The sequence below is a fragment of the Rhinopithecus bieti genome, unplaced genomic scaffold, assembly GCF_001698545.2.
Source record: "Rhinopithecus bieti isolate Rb0 unplaced genomic scaffold, ASM169854v2 scaffold_69822, whole genome shotgun sequence".
In the NCBI taxonomy this organism is placed as follows: Eukaryota; Metazoa; Chordata; class Mammalia; order Primates; family Cercopithecidae; genus Rhinopithecus; species Rhinopithecus bieti.
This window is the reverse complement of record NW_016826966.1, coordinates 353,932-374,355: the sequence shown is the minus strand read 5'-3', so window position 1 is coordinate 374,355 and position 20,424 is coordinate 353,932. Positions and strand designations below refer to the sequence as shown.

General features: G+C 36.0%; 1 protein-coding gene across 1 annotated transcript in view; it reads right to left on the bottom strand.

The window, feature by feature from the left end:
- The window catches only part of PLA2G4A (phospholipase A2 group IVA), a 157,846-nt gene that overhangs the window by 109,873 nt on the left and 27,549 nt on the right, over positions 1 to 20,424 (bottom strand). Inside the window, 1 exon segment of the mRNA XM_017863705.1 lies at positions 7,034 to 7,115. Coding sequence (XP_017719194.1) covers positions 7,034 to 7,115 — 82 coding nt within the window.

Sequence of the window (20,424 nt, the reverse complement as noted above, 5' to 3'; positions counted from 1 at the left end):
TACCATACTCCATTTTGTTCTCTCAAGCTAAGAAAGAAGGGTCCGATAATTTGCTCAACACAGAAATTCACAACGGAAATTTCTTGTCTCTAAGGTGAAAAATTGAAAATTAGTCCAATGCACAGACTACCCAAAATAATACTCTTGGTTCATACAAAGATGATGTTGAAGAAATAGATGTCTTTTCATATTTGTGTTTGAAATAACTATGATAATAATGGGTCACATTTATTGAGCACTTTCTGTGTGTTAGGCGTATAAGTACTTTGCATATGTCAACTCGTTCAGTGCTCACAATATCTCCCATGATGGAGGAAGGCAGAGACGGGAGATGTAATCTGCCCAAGGACACAGGGCTCGTGAGCAGTCTGCCCTATCCATCTTTCCTGGAGCTTCTGATCACCGTGAAACTCAAGAATAGCTACCAAACAGATCACTTATTTTCACATTGATTCCTACATGCTCTTGTTGCTAAAGAAGACTCTTAAAAGATTAAATAGATAATGTTTCCCTAAATATCCAACACCCTGCCTCTCACTCCAACATTTATAAATAGGAAGACTGAGTTCTAAGCTCCTTTTTACCGGGGAATCATTAACACTTTGCATTGAGAAGTGGGACCTCTGAGGAGGATTAAGCAGGTCGCACTACAGGTGAAAGGGTTGAGGCTGCAACTTTGGAAAGATAAAGCTGAAGGAAAGAGGGTTATCCTTCCTGAAAATGTTATACGCATTTGGGTTTTCTTTCATTTCTACAAGTTTTAGAAGCCCGTGCTTCTTGTGTATTGTACACGGGATGGTGGCTACAGGATGGCCACGGGGTCTAAACTCTAACCACCATCACCGGGAGAACAGCAGTAAGATCTCCCTGGTGTGCTGCGTGATCGCTGGGGAAGACTGCTCTGAAAGGCATTTCAGTGCCTACCAAAAAGTGGATGGCCAGAATCCATGAAGACAACATTTAACAGAAGGGTCGATGCCAGTGATGACAAACAGCAAAGATTATGCAAGCCCTACTCCTAATTTACAAGCAAGTATAAATGCCTAGAATTCCTGTAGGACCTTGGAGAGAGGGAGATCACTGACAGTTCCCCCACCTTCTTTAGGGAATGGGGCTCACAATAAAAACTAATGTGATATGGAAAAAATCATGTAAGGGAAGATTTCACGGCCCTAAGCAAGAATATAGAGACTATCCACACCATTACACGGTGATGTGTACACTTTCAGAAATTTCTCCACAGGACTGCAAAGACATAAAAAGCAACACAGCATGATTTAAAAAGAACTGAACATTTGCACATATTTAGAATATCTACTTTATGTATGAACATACTGTCAAAATAAACTGTCAAAAAACTTTCATAGTTATTTCACGAATCTTATAAATGTTCAACATGCATCCCTCACATCACAAGGCCCACATCAGAACTGTTGCTGACTCATCCTAGACAACACACCTCCACTGAAGGAGAGGCGAAGGCACAGTGGGTTCCTTCTTTCCTCAAGGCCATAAAGCAGAACAAAATCAAGTTTTCATAAGTCCCCACAAGAAAGCATGTGGTCTAAAACATTTGAAAAACCTTTTTCATTCTGTTTGGAATCACCCTGGTTTTGTGCTTACAATTCTCTGACAATGTGTGAAAGAGGAAAGTTTAAACTTCCCTTTGGGAGAAGTGCCATATTTTCATTAGCAGCAAGGATTTACCTAAACTTCATACAGTGGAAACATATTACATCACAGGCGTGCCACATCGGAACCAAAGCTCTTTGCAGGAGAGAATAAAACAATGTTTTACCATGCTGCAGTGGTTAAAAGCAGGGTACCTGGAGTGATGCTGCCTGGCTTCTTAGATGGATCACAAATATCACACAATCAAATATCACACAGTCAAATATCACACAATCACCAAGTAAGCTGAAAGAGAATGACATATTAAACTATTTATGGAAGGTACCTTTATATGTATGAGGGAAAGACTATATTTGTAAATGTTTGTGTATGTATAGTACATTTCATGCATTAGTCATTTAACATGAAGTGAGCACTGTGACTTTTGAAACAATAAAAATATATGTTCTTCCTTTCTCATGGCTTGTAATCTGATATTTTTGTAATTTTAGTGTAAAATAATTTCAGAATTTAACAATGTAACTGTGGTATTAAGGTATTTGTGTTTATTTCTATCATTCTCATTGATAATGTAATGAGTTATGTAATTAAGCATGCTTTTATAAGAATTTCAAAATAAACAGTATTAAGGTATTCATGATTATTTCATTTTACAAAAGTAAAATCAGTGAAAAATAAAAGTCTTAGAACCTTTGTTCCATCATGGATTTTTAAACTCTTTGCTCTGCTCACAAGTCCTGTAGATCTCAGGGTAAGCAAATATAAACTAGAAGAAATTGCCTAGAGCTTGTCTTTCAAAATGTGGTTCATGGGTCAGCAATGTCTACATCAGTTGTATGTTAGAAATTCGGAATCTACTCCCCAAACCTACAAAACCAAAATCTGCATTTTGAATAAAAACCCCCAGTGACTCATACGGACATTAAAATTTAAGAAGCACCGTTTGGGGAAGATTAGGTCCAGCCTTAGAACGGCAAATGGCACAACCCTTTAAAAATTAGAAACTTGATCCAAATCTTGCCAGGAAGTTATCAGAAATAGAATATCATTTACCTACAGACATAGACTTTTTTAATATTAAGAGCCTGAGGTTATTAAGAAAATCTTAAAGAAGTATGTTAAGATATTAATCAACACAATCTTATAAAATTGACTTGAATATAATGAGCTCATAATTTTCCCAAGCATGTGTATTTTTTATTGGAGTTTAAATGCGAGCATTAATCACCGTTGTCATTTGAATACTTAAGTTAGATCCACCTGCAATCCTATAACTGTTCTTAGAAGCTCTATTGTTTATGATGTTAATTCTGTAAAGAAAAAGAGTCCATGTGTCTAATCAAAGGACCAGACAAGGAAAGAATCCTCAGTATATATCTACATAATTAGGATAGTTCTAAAACTCTAATATTCTGTAGTATTTTATCATTTAAAAAACACTATGGCATTTCTTATCTAATCTCATCACAGGGAGTGAAACATGGCTCTAATACTTCTGAATTCTGAGACTAGACTCCATTATCATTCAGGATCTGTGTTTTCCCCAACACTTTCTAAAAGAAGCAGAAATTCAATAAGGTAGCTATTGCATTTGTGTCACCTATTTCATTTGGTTATAAAATGAGTTCGTGACCAGAGTTGTGTGTTCTGTTTCTTACAGGCACAAAGAAAATTCTATGACCAACTGAAATACTACACTCACTGCAGCCATTCTGCAAACTTATCTTCTGTTAAAAGAGGAAAGGGACAATGTAGAATATAGAGTTTAACACACATTCACCCAACATTTAGCACCCAACATGATGTTGACATGTAGCTTGTTGCATATCACATCTACAACAACTTCCTGTAGGTTTAAAAGTAAGAGTTACATTAACGTTATCAAATTAATGCAAGTTACTTATTTCAAAGATAAAAATAGAGCGATGATTTTGAGTCAGGTGTAAATGTGAACTTCAGACTGCCTCTTCCTATGAACTGTAAACATAAGAATGCAGAAGGAGCTATTACTGGAGCACTGGGTATAAATACTACATTTGAGTAATACTGAGATTAGCAACCATGTCTGGGAAGGAACTGGCAGCTGTCTTATTCTTGGCTTGTCAATGCCCTCAAGTGAAAACAAGAAATGAAAGAGATGCTATAAATTAAAATGTCAGCTCTGACTCTTCAAAAGACAGTTTATTGGGTGTTGCTGATTTTATTCTGATGTTTTAACAGTGCAGAAGCATATTTCTAAATGTAGCTAGTTAGGGTAGCATGATTTATGAAAGGACACAATAAAAAATAGATATAACCTTAGTATTATCCTTTTCAAAAGAAGATATAAATATTTAACCAAGAATTAACTATTTGATGTTTTATTTGTCTTGACACCCTTGAGAAAGCCCTCACACACACAAGCAAGGCAGAAAACTCCAGTAGTAATCCATCATTCTTCTTTACCAAGATGTAGAATTTTATGGAGCTCTACCTTTATAAATAAATGCAGACACTATAAACAACAGAAGAGGATGCAGAGTTCTGTGATCCTGGTCTTCACAGATCTTAGGACTTTTAAAAATAGTTCTTATAGTTCTATTCTTGTCTATGTTTAAAGAACTGCTATATACAAACACCCCAAATTCAGCTATTTGGTAATTTGTATAGATCAAACTCTCCAAGAAATATCATCAAAATTCCTCTCAGAAAAGTGATAGCTAATACCTGTGCCTTTTCTCACTAGAGTTTCCTACGGAACTTTTCAAAAATAAAGTGGTTGGCACTGTATATCATCAATTCACTTTTCCATAGTAACTTTATCGCTACATTTATTTCTCAAAAAATCCTTCATGTTCTTTTTGTCTCTTCCTGACTCCTGTGAACTCACTAAGGTGATGTAAATGGTTGGCAACAACTCCCTCCCCACAAAAAAAAGCAATAATTCAAAAATAATCCAATTACAAATGCTGAATAAAAATTCTAACAGAATGCCATAACACTGTCATTTCTCCCACAGCAATTAATCTTCACTGGCCATTCCTTCCATGGGTCCTTCACTCTAAAAAGGAAGCTTCTAAAGTTAAGAATCTAATCTGTGTTATGTACACTGTGGGGATCCAAAATCTAAATGTTCCCTGTCCCAGGAGATGAATTAATATCTCAGGCTCATTCTTTTCATAATATTATCAATATGAATTCAAAGAGACTTAAAATGAAACTTTCAGCATTGCTTTTTTCCCTATTCTAATTATAATAAACAACCATTGCCAAAGTGCCTGGGCCTACCATGAGAAGTTGCTAGAAAATCAGATCCACACCAGTTGAAAGAGACTCATGCAGTATAAAGTTTGAACTGCTGTTGGAATCATCTTAAGCACAATTAATAGCCATTGTCTCTACAAAACAGAACTCTGCATTGATTAAAAAAAAGGGGAGTGGGGTGGGTTGCTGCTGCTTTATCTAAGAGATAATAACTGTATTTTTAAAAGTCAAATTAGCTCTGTCTTTTGCATGCCTGACAAGCTACTGACATAGAATTTAGTTGAATTAAGAATGGCTTTTCCAACACACAGCGTGACCTCTTTGGTTGTAAAACCCATACCTTAACTTAAGAGTATGGTGGGTAATAGTCTCTAAATACAGCTTCTAATGAGGCTTCTCTTTCACAGGGGCCTTTCTTTCAGTAAATTCTCATTAAAATGGTGAAAATGAAAAGAATTGTGAAAAGCAAAATAAGAATACCTTCAGAAAAATATTAATAAAGGGATGATTAGATGGTTTAAACTGAAGTCTGAGATAAACTTAAAATGTAAACCTCTGATCGAAGCTAGTTTTGAAGAAATTGCCATTGCTTTCCTCACCTGCCATAAAAACCACTGTTCAGCCAAAACTCTTGCTGTTAGATTCTACCTAACAATCCTCTCCTCGCTTCTGACATTTACCAGCTTCCCGGACTCTCCTCATTCACTGAAGCTTTAAGCTCACATTCTCTCTTTTCTTAGTATCTAACTCCTCCCTCTTTATTGGCATTTTCATTGCCATTTCAACAAGCTGATGTTCCTCCTGTTCTTTGAAAAAAAAGAAAAACCTGTTTTCCATATTCCTCTCCAATACATTTAATATACTACAATCACAACATTTTGAAAAATGAAAATTTAGTTGTGTGACTTACTACTTAAACGCCATCAAATTCTTCCCATTGCATTAATGAAAAAATCTCAGTCTTAAGTCTTTGTCTTACCAGGGCTTATCATCCTAGTCTATCATCCCCGTTATCTATTTTCTAGTAATATTGGGTCTGTTCTAGCTCCTCACAAGCATTCTGGTCTTTTTTGCCTTGGAACGTGCTGTTTTCTCTGCCTGGGACTACTTCTTGCTCTCATGACCAAGATACTTTTCTTTTAGGTGCCAGTTTAAATGTCGTTGGTCTGGGAACCCTACATTGCTTCCTGGATGATACATTGCAATCTCTGTTCCTTTACCAAAACCTGTTTTGAGAGTTAAATTATCCATTCCCATATTAACAATCTAAGATGTTAACAAATCTAAGACACTATTAAATCTAAGATGTTATCAAATCCATCATCATAATACTTCATTGTATCCATTATTCTTTCTATTCCCACCTGCATGAATTCCAACCATTTAAATAATAAGATTCCACAAGGAAAACCACCTTTTTTTAAAAGCATGAAGGAAGATACTGTCAACAAGTTAATTCAGCATTATCCTCAGGCTGTGGTTCGCATCATTTCAGGCTGTCCTATACCAGTTTCTATGGCTATTCCATACAAAATAAACATACTCAAAGGCATAAGAACTAGAGAAAAACTACATTTTACAAATTCGAAATGCATAATACCTCACAGAGGCAGCTTGTTTAAAGTCTTTACTCAGTACTCTTGTAGAAGCAAAATTAAACAAAATTTCTTTGAATTCCCAAGATGTGTACATCATGAAAAAGTCATTTTGTCTGACTCCAAGTGACCTCGGCTAATTTAAGGCCCAGGTAAAATGCTATTCTGACAGATAGCATCAGAGAACTGTTTGAAATGTTATCATTCAAAGATCTAGACAAACATAACCACACTTAAAGAAGACAGAACCTCTGATTTGTCAAGGAACTGAAGCAATTAGAGGGTGAACCATAATTACACATGTTTAACAGCAAAGAAAATAAGGGCACTTACGCATGTCACCAAAGGCCCCCTTTGTGACTTTGGCTAATTTAAGGCCCCAGTAAAATACTATTCTGACAGATAGCATCAGAGAACTGTTTGGAATGTTATCATTCAAAGATCTCGACAAACATAACCACATTTGAAGAAGGCAGAATCTCCGATTTGTCAAGGAACTCAAGCAATTGAAGGGTGAACCATAATTACACATGTTTAACAGCAAAGAAAATAAGGGTACTTACGCATGTCACCAAAGGCCCCCTTTGTCACTTTGGTGGCACGTAACACCACTACAGTAAACTTGTGGGAATACTGGTGCTCCACCTGGAAATAAAATGACAGTAAATTTGAAATAAGCTTCCAACATAGAACCTCATTTTTTCCTTGAGATTAATTTAAAACAGTCTACTTAAAAACAAGTAGCATGCATACCAGAAACATTATTTGATCTAAGGCTGTTTCTTTTTTCACTCTCTTCTCTCTCATCACAGTATCATTGGGAAGTTTAGATTGTGCCTTAAAATGTCACTACAGCTTGACCATGAGTACTTCTTTGTAGTCCGGTTTACCAAGCACTTGGTAAAAAATGTAAATCAGGACTGTAGGTATTCTACGAGCACAATCAGGCTTTGTACTTGTTGACTAGGAAGCCCTGGCTTATAAAGGTGAACTCAGAGCAAGACATTCTAGATTCGTTTGTTGTTGTTGTTGCTGTTCACTGAAGCAATCAATCAATCAAAAGTCTTTTCTGCATGACATTTCCAGGATAGCTTTCAAAACCCTGTGGACCCAAGGCAATAACCAGCAAACAAATTGCACGAATTGTAATGCATTTGTTAGAAATCATATGCAAGAATATTAAAATTTGCTATTAGCCTAACACCTTGCATAAACATAATAAACATTAACAGGTAGAGGACTTCATTAGACACGTTACCTAAATGGGAAACAGTTATCAAACAATTCTACTCACTAAAGCAGAATGAGGAAGCAGGAACTCACATAGTTCTTGGAGCAACTGAAAAGGTTACAAAATCTTTATCTAAAACTCAAGCATTTCTTGTTGTAATCTTAGCAGAGGTCACTTCCCTTAATTTTAGTAGGCTTGTTTAACTGGTTGAAAAGTTCATAATTGATTAAAAAGAGGCTTAGATACTGACAATACTGAAAAGTGAGTAGCAAACAGTCTAAATGCAAGGAGGCAAAAAAAAATGTCGAAAGTGTAGACAGATTGATAAGGACCAGCAGTAGTAGAATATAGGGACAAAAATTCGACAGCACTCAATAGCTTCTGTAGAAATCACTCCATCAATAGTGTAATTAATATTCCAATTTATAATACAGCATCAAAGAGGTGAAGACATGAATAATTAGCATACCTTGTTTAAAAAGGCAGAGAAGCATAAAAATATTTCAAAATGTGCTTATTCAACTTTATTTTAAAAAAGAAATACCTTCAACATCCAAGAGTTCTGAGTAGCCAAAGTTTTATTATACATAAATGAAATGAACGATCAGAAAAATATTTGAAACTAAATGAAATTGACAGTACAACTTGTCAAAATTTGAATGATGCGTTGAAAGTAGTACTGAATGGGAAATTTATAGCACTGAATGCATATATTAAAAAAGAAGAAAGAACTAAAACCAATAATCTAAGCTACCACCTTAGGGTACTAGAAAAAGAAGAGCAAATTAAATCCAAGGTAAGCAAAAGAAAAGTAGTAAATATTAGAACAGAAATCAATAAAATTGGAAACAGGAAATAGAGAAAATCAATGAAACCAAAATTTGGTTCTTTGAAAAAATCAACAAGATCAATGAGCCATTAGCCGTGCTAAGAAAAAAGAGAGAGAGAGAGAGAGAGAGAGAGAGAGAGAGAGAGAGGACAAAACTACTAATACCAGAAATGATAAGGGACAATATTACAGATCACACGGATATTAAAATGATAACAGAAGAAATACTACAAACAACTCTACGCTCACGAATTTGATAACCTAGATGAAATGAATCGATTTCTTAAAAGATAGAATCTATCAAAATTTTCATAAGAAGAAATAGACAATCTAAATAGGCACAAGTCTATTAAAGAAATTGAATCAATAATTAATAACCTTACAAAATAGAAACACCATGCTCACATGGCTTCACTGTTAAATTCTACCAAACATTTAAGAGGAAACTATATCAATTATTGTATCAATTCTCTGCAATCTCTTCCAGAGGATAAAAGCAGAGGGAATACTTCTTAAATCTTTCTTGGAGGCCACCATTACCCAAATTTCAAAACCAGACAAAGACATTACAAGAAAAGAAAACTACAGGCCAATATTTCTCATGAACATACAGCTAAAGTTCTCAACAAAATATTAGCAAATCAAGTCCAACAACATATAAAAAGGATTATACACCGGGCCGGGCACAGTGGCTCATGTCTGTACTTTGGGAGGCCGAGGTGGGCGTATCACCTGAGGTCAGGAGTTTGAGACCAGCCTGGCTAACATAGTGAAACTCCATCTCTACTAAAAATACCAAAAAATTAGCTGGGCATGGTGGTGTGTGACTGTAATCCCAGCTACTTGGGAGGCTGAAGCAAGAGAATCACTTGAACCCTGGCAGCAGAGGTTGCAGTGAACAAGACAGCACCATTGCACTCCAGCCTGGGTGACAGAGTGGGACTCCGTCTCAAAAAAAAAAAAGAATTATACACCATAACCAAGTGAGGTTTATGTCAGATACGCCAGGCTGATTCAGCATTCAAAAGTCTATTAATTTAATCCATCATATCATCAGGCTAAACAAGAAAAATTACATGATCATATCAATAGATGAATAAAAAGCATCCAACAAAATTTAACACCCATTCATAATAAAAAAAATTTCAGCGAGCTAGAAATAGAAGGAAGTTTCACCAACTTGATAAAGGACATCTACAAAAAACCTATAATTAATGTCATATTTAATGATGACAAAATGGAAGCTTCCCCAAAAAGATCAGGAGCAAGGCAAGGAGGAACCCTGTCATCACCCCTTTTCAACATTGTACTGGAGGTCCTATTTAATGCAATAAGATAAGAAAAGGAAATAAAAGGTATATAGATTGAGAATGAAGAAATAAAACTTTGTTTACAGATAACATGAATGTTTATGTAGAAAGCCCATATAATCAATTTGAAAAAATACTCCTGGAACTAATTACATGACTATAACAAGGTTGCAGGAGATAAGATTAATATACAAAAGTCAGTTGCTTTTCTACATACCAGAAATGAACAAGTAGACTTTGAAATTAAAAACACAATACTTCTTATATTAGCACTTCCCAAAATGAAATAGTTATAAATCTAACAATGTATGTAGAGGATCTATATGAGGAAGAATACAAAATTCATATGAAATAAATCAAGGAAGAACTAAATAAATGGAAAGATATTCCATATTCATGGATGGGAAGACTCAATAATGTAAAGATGTCATTTCTTTCCATTGTGATCTATAGATTCAACAAAGTCCCAACAAAAATCACAAAATATTCTGTGAAAACGAGAAACTGATTCTAAAATTCATATGAAGAGGCAAAAGCAGAATAGTAAACACAAAATTGAGGGAGAAGAGAAAAGTTAGAGTACTGATGCTATGCAACTTCAAGACTTACTATAAAGCTTCAGTAATCAAGACAGTGTGGTACAGGCAATAAATAAAAAACAAAAATACACAAACAAACCAGTTCAGTGGAACAAAATAGAGAAACACATAGATAAAGTCAACTGATCTTTGACAAAGGAAAAAAGACAATATAACGAAGCAAAGATAGTCTTTTCAACAAATGATGCTTGAACAACTGGACATCCACATGCAGAAAATGAATCTACACAAGTGATAACTGGGCCTGAAATACACTGAGAAAATGCTCTTGAAAATCTGTCTAAAATTAGCTTTCTCTGCAAAAGAAACCCTCTCAATAATAATTACTATACATAATGATGCCCCCCTTCCAAAATCATCTATGCTTTTTTCCCATATCTAAGAATTTCTAATATTACACGGATTTTCAAATACCTAGAAACCTTCTTTGTATCATAAAACTATGAGCAATATTTTAGCCATTATTTAATATTTGATTTTGAAGTTGCTGCAAATATATTCATATACTAAATGTTTATTAATAACATGGACAAAAGATTGTTTTATTATAAGGACTCACTGAATGTGAACCATATGTCATACATCCTAGTAGACACCAACTGTCATTTAATATTCCCAACAACCCTAAAGAATGTGTTATTATTTATATTTATAAGTGAGTAAAATGAGATTCTGAGAGACTCAGTAATTTCCCAGTTACTCATAGATAGTAAATGATGACCTTTCACTAGAATTCAGCCTTGCCATTCTGTGTCTGTGCCCATCTCTTTCTAAGAGCTTTAAAGATTAATAAGAGAGTATCTATAATAAAGTAAGCACATATTCTTGGAGAAAGATGTTCAGTTTCAATCAATGATTATCCAAATAGTCTTTTGAGAATCGCTTACCATGTTTCCTGGGGCCACTATCACAAGCAATTTCAAACTAGTCCAGACTGCGCTAGGTTTCAACTTGGATAGGAGATGTTTGGTTATATCTCAGGGATAGTGCCAGAGGAAATTATATTACTGAATTCACAACCAGTGTTTTCCAAGGGAAACTAATGACTCAGGACAATGGTGGCTGGTAGTTGGCAGAGAGAGATGTCATATTTCAATTGAGATGTCAAATCTAAGCTCAATCCTCCAACTTAGTCACGAAGATTAAGCTTTGCCTTCAGGTCTTGGATTACTTTGAGTGTCTTTCTGCATTCATATTCATTTCCATAGTAAAACCAAGGTGCTTTTCTTTTCAAAATTACAATTTCCTATTCATTAGGTAAACAGCTACTGTATTAAATTCATTCTGGATAAGTCTGGATAAGTATGTTGATATATGTAATTATGTTTGGCATTGAAAAAATAACCAATTTATACAAAATCAATTTGATGATCTTCCTAATCTGTTTAAAACTCTACTGTTATAAGACAAGAACCAAAGAAACAATCATAAAATAAAGCTGATGGAAAATAAAGTAGATTCTGAATGCAAATATTGTTTCTCTCTATTCAACCTAACTTTGCCTAATTTTTAAAACTAAAAACTGTTAGTATGACAAAGACTATGATATGTTATTACTGAATGCAGAGATTATGATCACCACAATTGGCAATAGGCACCTTCTCAGAATTTTTTTTTTAATGGCTGCATTGACATCATTAACAAATCATGAGGCTTTTTTGGTAAGATGCTTATTTTCAGTTTCACTTTCAGGTGTGGAGTTTCATTCTAATAAAACTATGAAGCACAGGCATTTTGCTGTTATTCACCTACATTTTTTAAAGAATGATCAGCATTATCTATTTTTAGTCTAACAATAATACCTAACCTTGTTTCAAAAATTATCAGTCATGAGTTGGCCATATGCAGAAATTATCTTAATGCTCAAAACATCTAATTTGGAACATAATTTGTTAGCTCTAGAAGACATCACTAAAAGAAAATCAAAATCAGAAATGTGACTTGAGATTCTTCTCCCCTTGAACAAGAAATTTATCACCTGCACAAGTATATACATTCAATTTGGCAATATATTATATTATATATATGTATATATTTTATTTTATTTATTTATTTTATTTAGATAGTCTCATTTTATCACCCAGCCTAGAGTGCAGTGGATCAGATGATCTTCCCACCTCAGCCTCCCAAGTAGCTGGGACTACAGGCACGCACCACCACACCTGGCTAATTTTTGTTTCTTGTTTTTGTTTTTGTAGAGGTAGGATTTTGCCATGTTGCCCAGGCTAGTGTCAAACCCCTAGGTTCGAGCGATCTGCCCACCTCAGCCTCCCAAAGTGCTGGGATTACAGGTGTGAGCCACCACACCTGGCCTATAGTTGTGTATATTTTAAAAAATAAAACCAAATATAGAGTGCATTCTTATTGCAGTAGGAAGATTTTAAGTCTTCTTTTAATCACGAGTATAGGGACTAGTATCCAGAATATATAAGAAACTCAACTCAATAAAATAATAATAATAATAATAATCTGATTTTGAAAACAAGTAAAAGACCTAAATAGATATTTCTCAAAAGAAGACACTCAAATGGCCAAAAAATTTATGAAAAAAAGTTCAACATCACTTATCCTCAGGGAAATGCAAATCAAAACCACAATGAGATATTACCTCATCCCAACTAGAATCGCTATTATAAAAACCACAAAAATAACAAATGCTTGCATAGATGTAGAGAAAGAAAACATTTATACACTGTTGGTGGAAAAGTAAATTTGCATAGCCATTGTGTAAAACAGTATGGAGGTTCTTCAAAAAAATTAAAAATGGTACTACCATATCGTCCAGAAATCCTACTATTGGGCATATATCCAAAGGAAATGAAAGCAGTATGTTGAAGACAAATCTGCACTCCCATGTTTATTGCAACATTCACAACATTCACAATAACCAAGATATGGAATCAACCTAAGTGCCCATCAATGGATGAATGGATAAATAAAAGTGGTCCACATACACAATGGAATACTATTCAACCATAAGAAAGAAGGAAATCCTGTCCTTTGTTCCAACAGGGATGAACCTGGAGGACATTATGTTAAATAGTTACGTATTTGAGGCCGGGAGTGGTGGTTCACACCTGTAAACCGCCACTTGGAGGGAGGCCAAGGAAGGTGGATCACCTGAGGTCAGGAGTTTGAGACAGCCTGGTCAATGGTGAAACCCCATCTCCACTAAAAATACAAAAAAATTAGCCGGGCATGGTGGCAGGCACCTGTAATCCTAGCTTCTTGGGAGGCTGAGACAGGAGAATGGCTTGAACCCGGGAGGCGGAAGTTACAGTGAGCTGAGATCACACCACTGCCCTCCAGTTAGGGCAACAGAGCGAGACTCTGTCTCAAAAAAATAAAAAATAAAAAAAAATCAGGTATTTGCACAGAAAGACAAATAACACAAGATCTACCCGTATGTGGAATCTAAATAAGTTGATGCCATAGAAGTAAAGAGTAAGATAGTGGTTACCAGAGGCTAGGGAAGATAGGAGGGAGGAGAAAATGGGGAGAGAATGGTAAATGGGTACAAAATTAGGTAGGAGAAATAAGTACTGGTGTTCTATAGCACAGCAGGATGACTATGGTTAATAGTAATGTGCTGCGTATTTCAAAATAGAAGAGAAGATTTTTAATGTGCTCACCACAAAGACATGATAAATGTATGAGATGATGAATATGCTAAAAATCTTGATTTGATTATTACACAATGTATAATATAATGGAACATCATACTGTATCCCGTATATATGTACAATTACTATGTGTCAATTAAAAACAATTTTTAAAAGTGAAGTGTCAAACAAAAAAGGAACAAGATTGCAGGGACTGCCCAGCAGTGAAAACCAATACAAGAAAATATTAATTTTAACAGCTTCGTTCTAAAATTCTACTTTAGCTGGGTTCTGTGGTGCACACCTATAGTTACAGCTACCTGAGAGGCTCAGACAGAGGATCGCTTGAGCCCAGAAGTTTGAGGTCAACCTAGGCAATACAGCAGACCCTTTCTTTAAAAAAGAAAATGGTAAAATATTTATTTAATGATATATTCATCATGAATTTATAGTGACTATAATATCCTTAAAACACTGAAAAGAAACAACTGCCCAAGTATCTAGCACCTAAATTTTAAGTATAATATAGATTCTAGTCCAGTGGTAACTAAATAGCTGTAGCTATTTAGCAGTAGCTATTTGTAGCATCACAAAAAAAAAGTGTGAACATCAGCCTTTTCCTACCTCCACACTTATGAGGAAATCTACACTCTCCTGGAGTAACAGTGACTGAGTGGACCGTGAAGAACAGGTGCACCTTCACCTTTCTAGAGAAGCTCATTAGATAACATGAAGTAGCATGTGCATTTGAAAAGTTTTTCTCACACATCCTTGGCACTTTGGGGAAGTCATATTTATTTGGTTTAGAATTACTGCCCTAGATGATAAGTCATGTTCGTTCAGATCTAAGATGCCTTAGAACTGATGGTTTTCAAATGTGAACCTTAAGGCTAATAGATCCAATACACTTGAAAATATGGATACACTAACAAACACTATTTTAGATATTTTATCCCTATTTTGAGGAACTTCTTAAAAACCTTCTCCCTGCTTTACTTGTTCTCTTCAGTAAGCAACAAACAAAAGTTTCAGGCCAGGCATGGTGGCTCAGGCCTGTAATCCCAGCACTTTGGGAAACTAAGGAGGGTGGATTACTTAAGGTCAGGAGTTTCAGACCAGCCTAGCCAATATGGTGAAACCCCATCGCTATTAAAAATACAAAAAATTAGCTGGGCATAGTAGCCCACGCCTCTAATCCCAGCTACTTGAGAGGCAGCATTAACTACCAGAACAGAGAGCAAAGGTGAAAAAGAGCACAAAAAATCCCAGAGAGGTGAGCTCAGTTTTGCCATAGGGGCATTTGCTGATCCAGAAGAGGAGAGGACTGAGAGACTGTGCAGCCTTGAGAGATTCATCAGCGTTCTAAGAATAAGAACCCCGGTAAACCACACTCCTCTTTCAAAGTAAAGTCTCCATAGATTATGACATAGGACTAAACGTGAACATCCTTTCTATGTACTGGTAACCCATTGTAGTGTAATACAAGCTGCCCAGAAAACCAATCTGGAACTGGGATTACATTTGTCCCAAACCGCTAGTATCCTCAGGGGCCTGATGGAAGCAAATAAGTTATCTCTAAAAGATTACTTCTATTTTTCACCATAGTGTTCAACACAGAATCAAAGATAACTAGAAATATAACGAGTCATGACACCAAGACTGCACACCAGCATAATTAATCAACAGGCACGGAAACAAACCCATCCATTAATCAGCCGTGCTATACTTACAGTGTTCAAGGAAAAGAAAGTCAAATTGAAATATGACTATATGGGAGTGGGAGTATAAAAAAAGGCTGAGAAAATTTTAAAACGAACTAAAAAGAAATTTGAGAACTGAAAGATAAACCTGGTGATCTTCTAGGAATTTCCTTTTTTTCTTTTTTTTTTTTTTTTTTTTTTTGAGACGGAGTCTCGCACTGCTGCCCAGGCTGGAGTGCTGTGGCCAGATCTCAGCTCACTCACTGCAAGCTCCGCCTCCCGGGTTCACGCCATTCTCCTGCCTCAGCCTCCCGAGTAGCTGGGACTACAGGCGACCGCCACCTCGCCCGGCTAATTTTTTTGTACTTTTTAGTAGAGACGGGGTTTCACCGTGTTAGCCAGGAAGGTCTCGATCTCCTGACCTCGGCCTCCCAAAGTTCTGGGATTACAGGCTTGAGCCACCGCGCCCGGCATTGAGCCACCGCGCCCGGCAGAATTTCTGATCTATGTTGTGCGGTAAAGAAGCAGAAACACGGACATCACTTTGAATTAGCACACTTTCGCCTCCTAAGGGAGGCTTGTGGCAGGGCATGAACGATATCAAGGAAAAGTTAGGAATTTATCATTAGCTGGGATGATTAATTTTACATATCAATTTCAGTAGGCCATGTGTTGTCCAGATTAAACATTGTTTTTAGGTGTGCCTGTGAGGGTATATGTAAATCACATTACCGTTTGAACCAGTGGGCTCAGTAAAGTAGATTGCCCTCCCGGATGCAGTCGGGCATTACCCAATCTGTTGACAGCTCAAACAGAACAGAGGCAGAGGAAGGAAGAATTCACCCCCATTTATTCTTGTCTCACTGTTTGAGCTGAGACATTGCCTTGCATTTTGTCCTGCTCTCAGATTGGGATTCACATTATCAGCTCCCCTGGTTCTCAGGCCTTCAGAGTAAGGCCAAAATACACCCCAACTTTACAGTGTTTCCAGCTTGAGATGGCAGATCGTAGGACTGCTCAGCCTCCACAACTGTGTGAGCCAATCATTAGTCAGTTAATTATCAATTAATTAATTTCTCATAATAAATCAACAAATTAATCAATATCTCCTGTTTGTCATAATAAATTAATTAATACCACATACTTAATAAATTAATACCTCCTATTAGTCTTGATTCTCTAGAGAACCCCAATACACTAGCTTTCTTCTTCATTTTTTAGATTTTGAGTGCTCACAGAAATTCTATTTGCCAAAAAACTCATTATTAACTCATTTACAGTCCTGTGCTTTTGTAATAATAGTTTTACCACTTTTGTATTCTGATTTTCTAGTAGCAGCATCTCACCATCTAACTTTTCTGAAAATATCTTATTTAATTATTTCAAAGGAATAATTTTGTGCACATAACAATTTACTATTTATGAAAGCTCTGTGAAGCAGACACAGCAGGTCCTATTCATACCCTGTTTTCCAGATGAGGCAGGTAAAAGTCAGAGTCTACGTGTTCATGATCATGTAACTGGTAAGACTAGAACTCCTACCAGAACACTAGTTCTTTGATTACTTATTCAGTGGTGGTTTTCTTTCCTGTGTTACTGTAATAATCTGAATAACAGCTTTCTACATTTTTGGTAAAATTTCCAGTCATCCTACAATTATATTCTTTGAAAGCCCTTGTATTTTACTATGCAATCATGCTGCCATATCCACGCGGTTTACTGTCCCTAATGTGAAGACAACCTTAGTTTCTGTGGGATGTGGGGCAGTGTCCCTCCATTGTTAATAGGTGGTAGAAAGAGGTGTGAATTTTTTCTCTTCAGGGATATGACTCATATTTTCAGAATAAAAAGATGGAAAATGTTATAAATATTTTATACTTGACCTCTACTTGTGAAATTGATGGCTCCTGGTAAAACAACAACAACAACAACAACAACGAAAAAAAAAACTTCAATAAATTCTGAAGGTACAAAAATCCTTGAGGTTGGAAGTCACATCATAATGATTCTAAACATATGGAAACTAAACTCTGTCATCTATTTGTCACTCTGTTTTCCTACCAGCTTCTTAAAATCCAAGCACCATTGGAAGCAAGAGAGCTTGCTGGCTGCAAATTGCTGCATCAGCCCACAGGATTCTCCAACATGTCCCTGCATCACAGGAATGGTGAAAATGAGCCCAGTCTTCTGGCCTTGAGGCAGCCAAAACTGTGTTAGCCTGTTTGGCACCAAGAGCTCATTACTATTAATAGTAAGCCGGTTTGATTCACTCCAACTTTCCTTTTTACTAATATCATTCAGCGTTGAGTGTGCTTGCTCACTTACATATTTTGAAAAATATCTTTCTGTGAAAACCATAGCAGGAAATTTTTAAAAAAACAATTTACGCACACACACATATGCACACACCCACAGTTGGTTTTTTCTCATATACACTTAGCAAGAATAAGAAGAATGAAGAAAACTGTAAAGCTCACAGATCTCTTCATTTAAAAGGGCTATAAATTAGAATGCTAGTTGATGTCTAAGCCTGATACTGGCGAAAGTAATGAAAAATGTGATAGCAATATGTGGTTTATTCACGTTTTATAATATAGTATAATATAATATTACCACATAGGTAATTACCATAGCCTAAATATGTTGCTATAGTTAACAAAATTTTCAAGAAAAGGTCCCAGTGATGAACCTTAGATGTCCAGATGCAGTTTGATTTTTAAATATACTCTGCTATTCAAAAGAAACTACCATCAGAGTGAACAGGCAATATACAGAATGGGAGAAAATTTTTGCAGTCTACCCATCTGACAGAGGGCTAATATCCAGAATCTACAAAGAACTCAAACAAATTTACAAGAAAAAAAACAAACGACCCTATCAAAAAGTGGGCAAAGGATATGAAAGACACTTCACAAAAGAAGACATCTACGCAGCCAAAAGATACATGAAAAAATGCTCATCATCACTGGTGATCAGAGAAATACAAATCAAAACCACAGTGAGATACCATCTCACGCCAGTTAGATGACCCCTCCCCAAGTATTAAAAAGTCAGGCAAACAACAGATTCTGGGAGAGGATGTGCGAGAAATAGAACGCTTTTACAATGTTGGCGTGGAGTGTAAATAGTTCAACCATTGTGGAAGACAGTGTGGCGATTCCTCAAAAAAAAAAAAAAAAAAAAAAAAAAAAAAAAAAAAAAAAAAAAAAAAAAAAAAAAAAAAAAAAAAAAAAAAAAAAAAAAAAAAACGACTAGACAACTAGAATTATCATTTGCACCCACCAATCCCATTACGGGTATAAACCCAAAGGATTATAAATCATGCCTACTATAAATGACAAAGCCAACATATGTTTACTGCCCCGCACTATTCACAATAGCAAAGACCTGCACCAACCCAAATGTTCATCAATGATAGGCTGGATAAGAAAATGTGGTACATATCACCATGGAATACTAGTGCAGCCATAAAAAAAGGAGAGTCATGCTCCTTTGCAGGCGACATGGATGAAGCCTGGAAACCATCATCTCAGCCCAAACTAACACAGGAACAGAAAACCAAACACCGCGTGTTCTCACTCATAGGGGGAATTGACAATGAGATCACTTGGACACAGCGGCGGGGAAATCACACACCAGAACCCGTCAGGGGTGGGGGGATTGGGGGAGGAATAGCATTGGGAGAAATATCTAATGTGAATGATGAGTTGATGGGTGCAGCAAACCAACATGGCACATGTATACCTATGTATCAAGCCTGCATATTGTGCACATGTACCCTAGAACTTAAAGTATAATTTTTACAAAATGTAAAAACTAAATACATATACTCTGCTATGTTAAAAGAAGAAACTGAATGGCCGGTTCACCAGATCGTCTAACAAGACATGTGTGGGGGCTGTATGGCAGTCAGTAATAAGACCTGGTCAGATCAAGTAGAAGGGTGAAAGTCATTCAATATAATCATATTCTTTGAAATGTTTTGTGTTCCAACCATACTAAACTTCTTTCATTTCTTGAATCATGTACTATTATATCGCGCCTCCAGACTACTTCACATACGCTTATTTTTTCCAATTGAGAAAAGTCATTTTCTCTCTCTTTGACAAACTTCTGCTAATCTTCAGGTCTATGCTGATATGTTACTTCCCCTAGAAATCCTTTCCAGAAGGATTCCTGTTATTACTTCTTCCTGTTACATACTCTAGAGTCATCTTCATTGTCTCTTATCAGAGCCCTTACATTGTGGGCTTACATTATCTCATATTATGGTTATTATAAATAATTTTTTCATATTTTTCTGTTAAACATAAACAACCAGGAGTTCAAGACCAGCCTGGCCAACATGGCAAAACTCTGTCTCTATTAAAAATACAAAAATATTAGCCGGGCATGGTAGTGGATGCCTGTAATCTCAGCTACAGGGGAGGCTGAAGCATGTGAATTACTTGAACCCGAGAGATGGAGGTTGCAGTGAGCTGTGATCACACTACAGCACTCCAGCTTGGGCAACAGAGTAAGACTCCATCTCAAAAAAAAAAAAAAAAAAAAAAAAAAAGCACAACTAATTGGAAAATACAGTTTGCAAATACCTTTACAATTACATTAAAACATCAAATATCAAAAAATACAACTAAAAATATATATATATACACAAGATTTCTTAAGGAAAACTATAACACA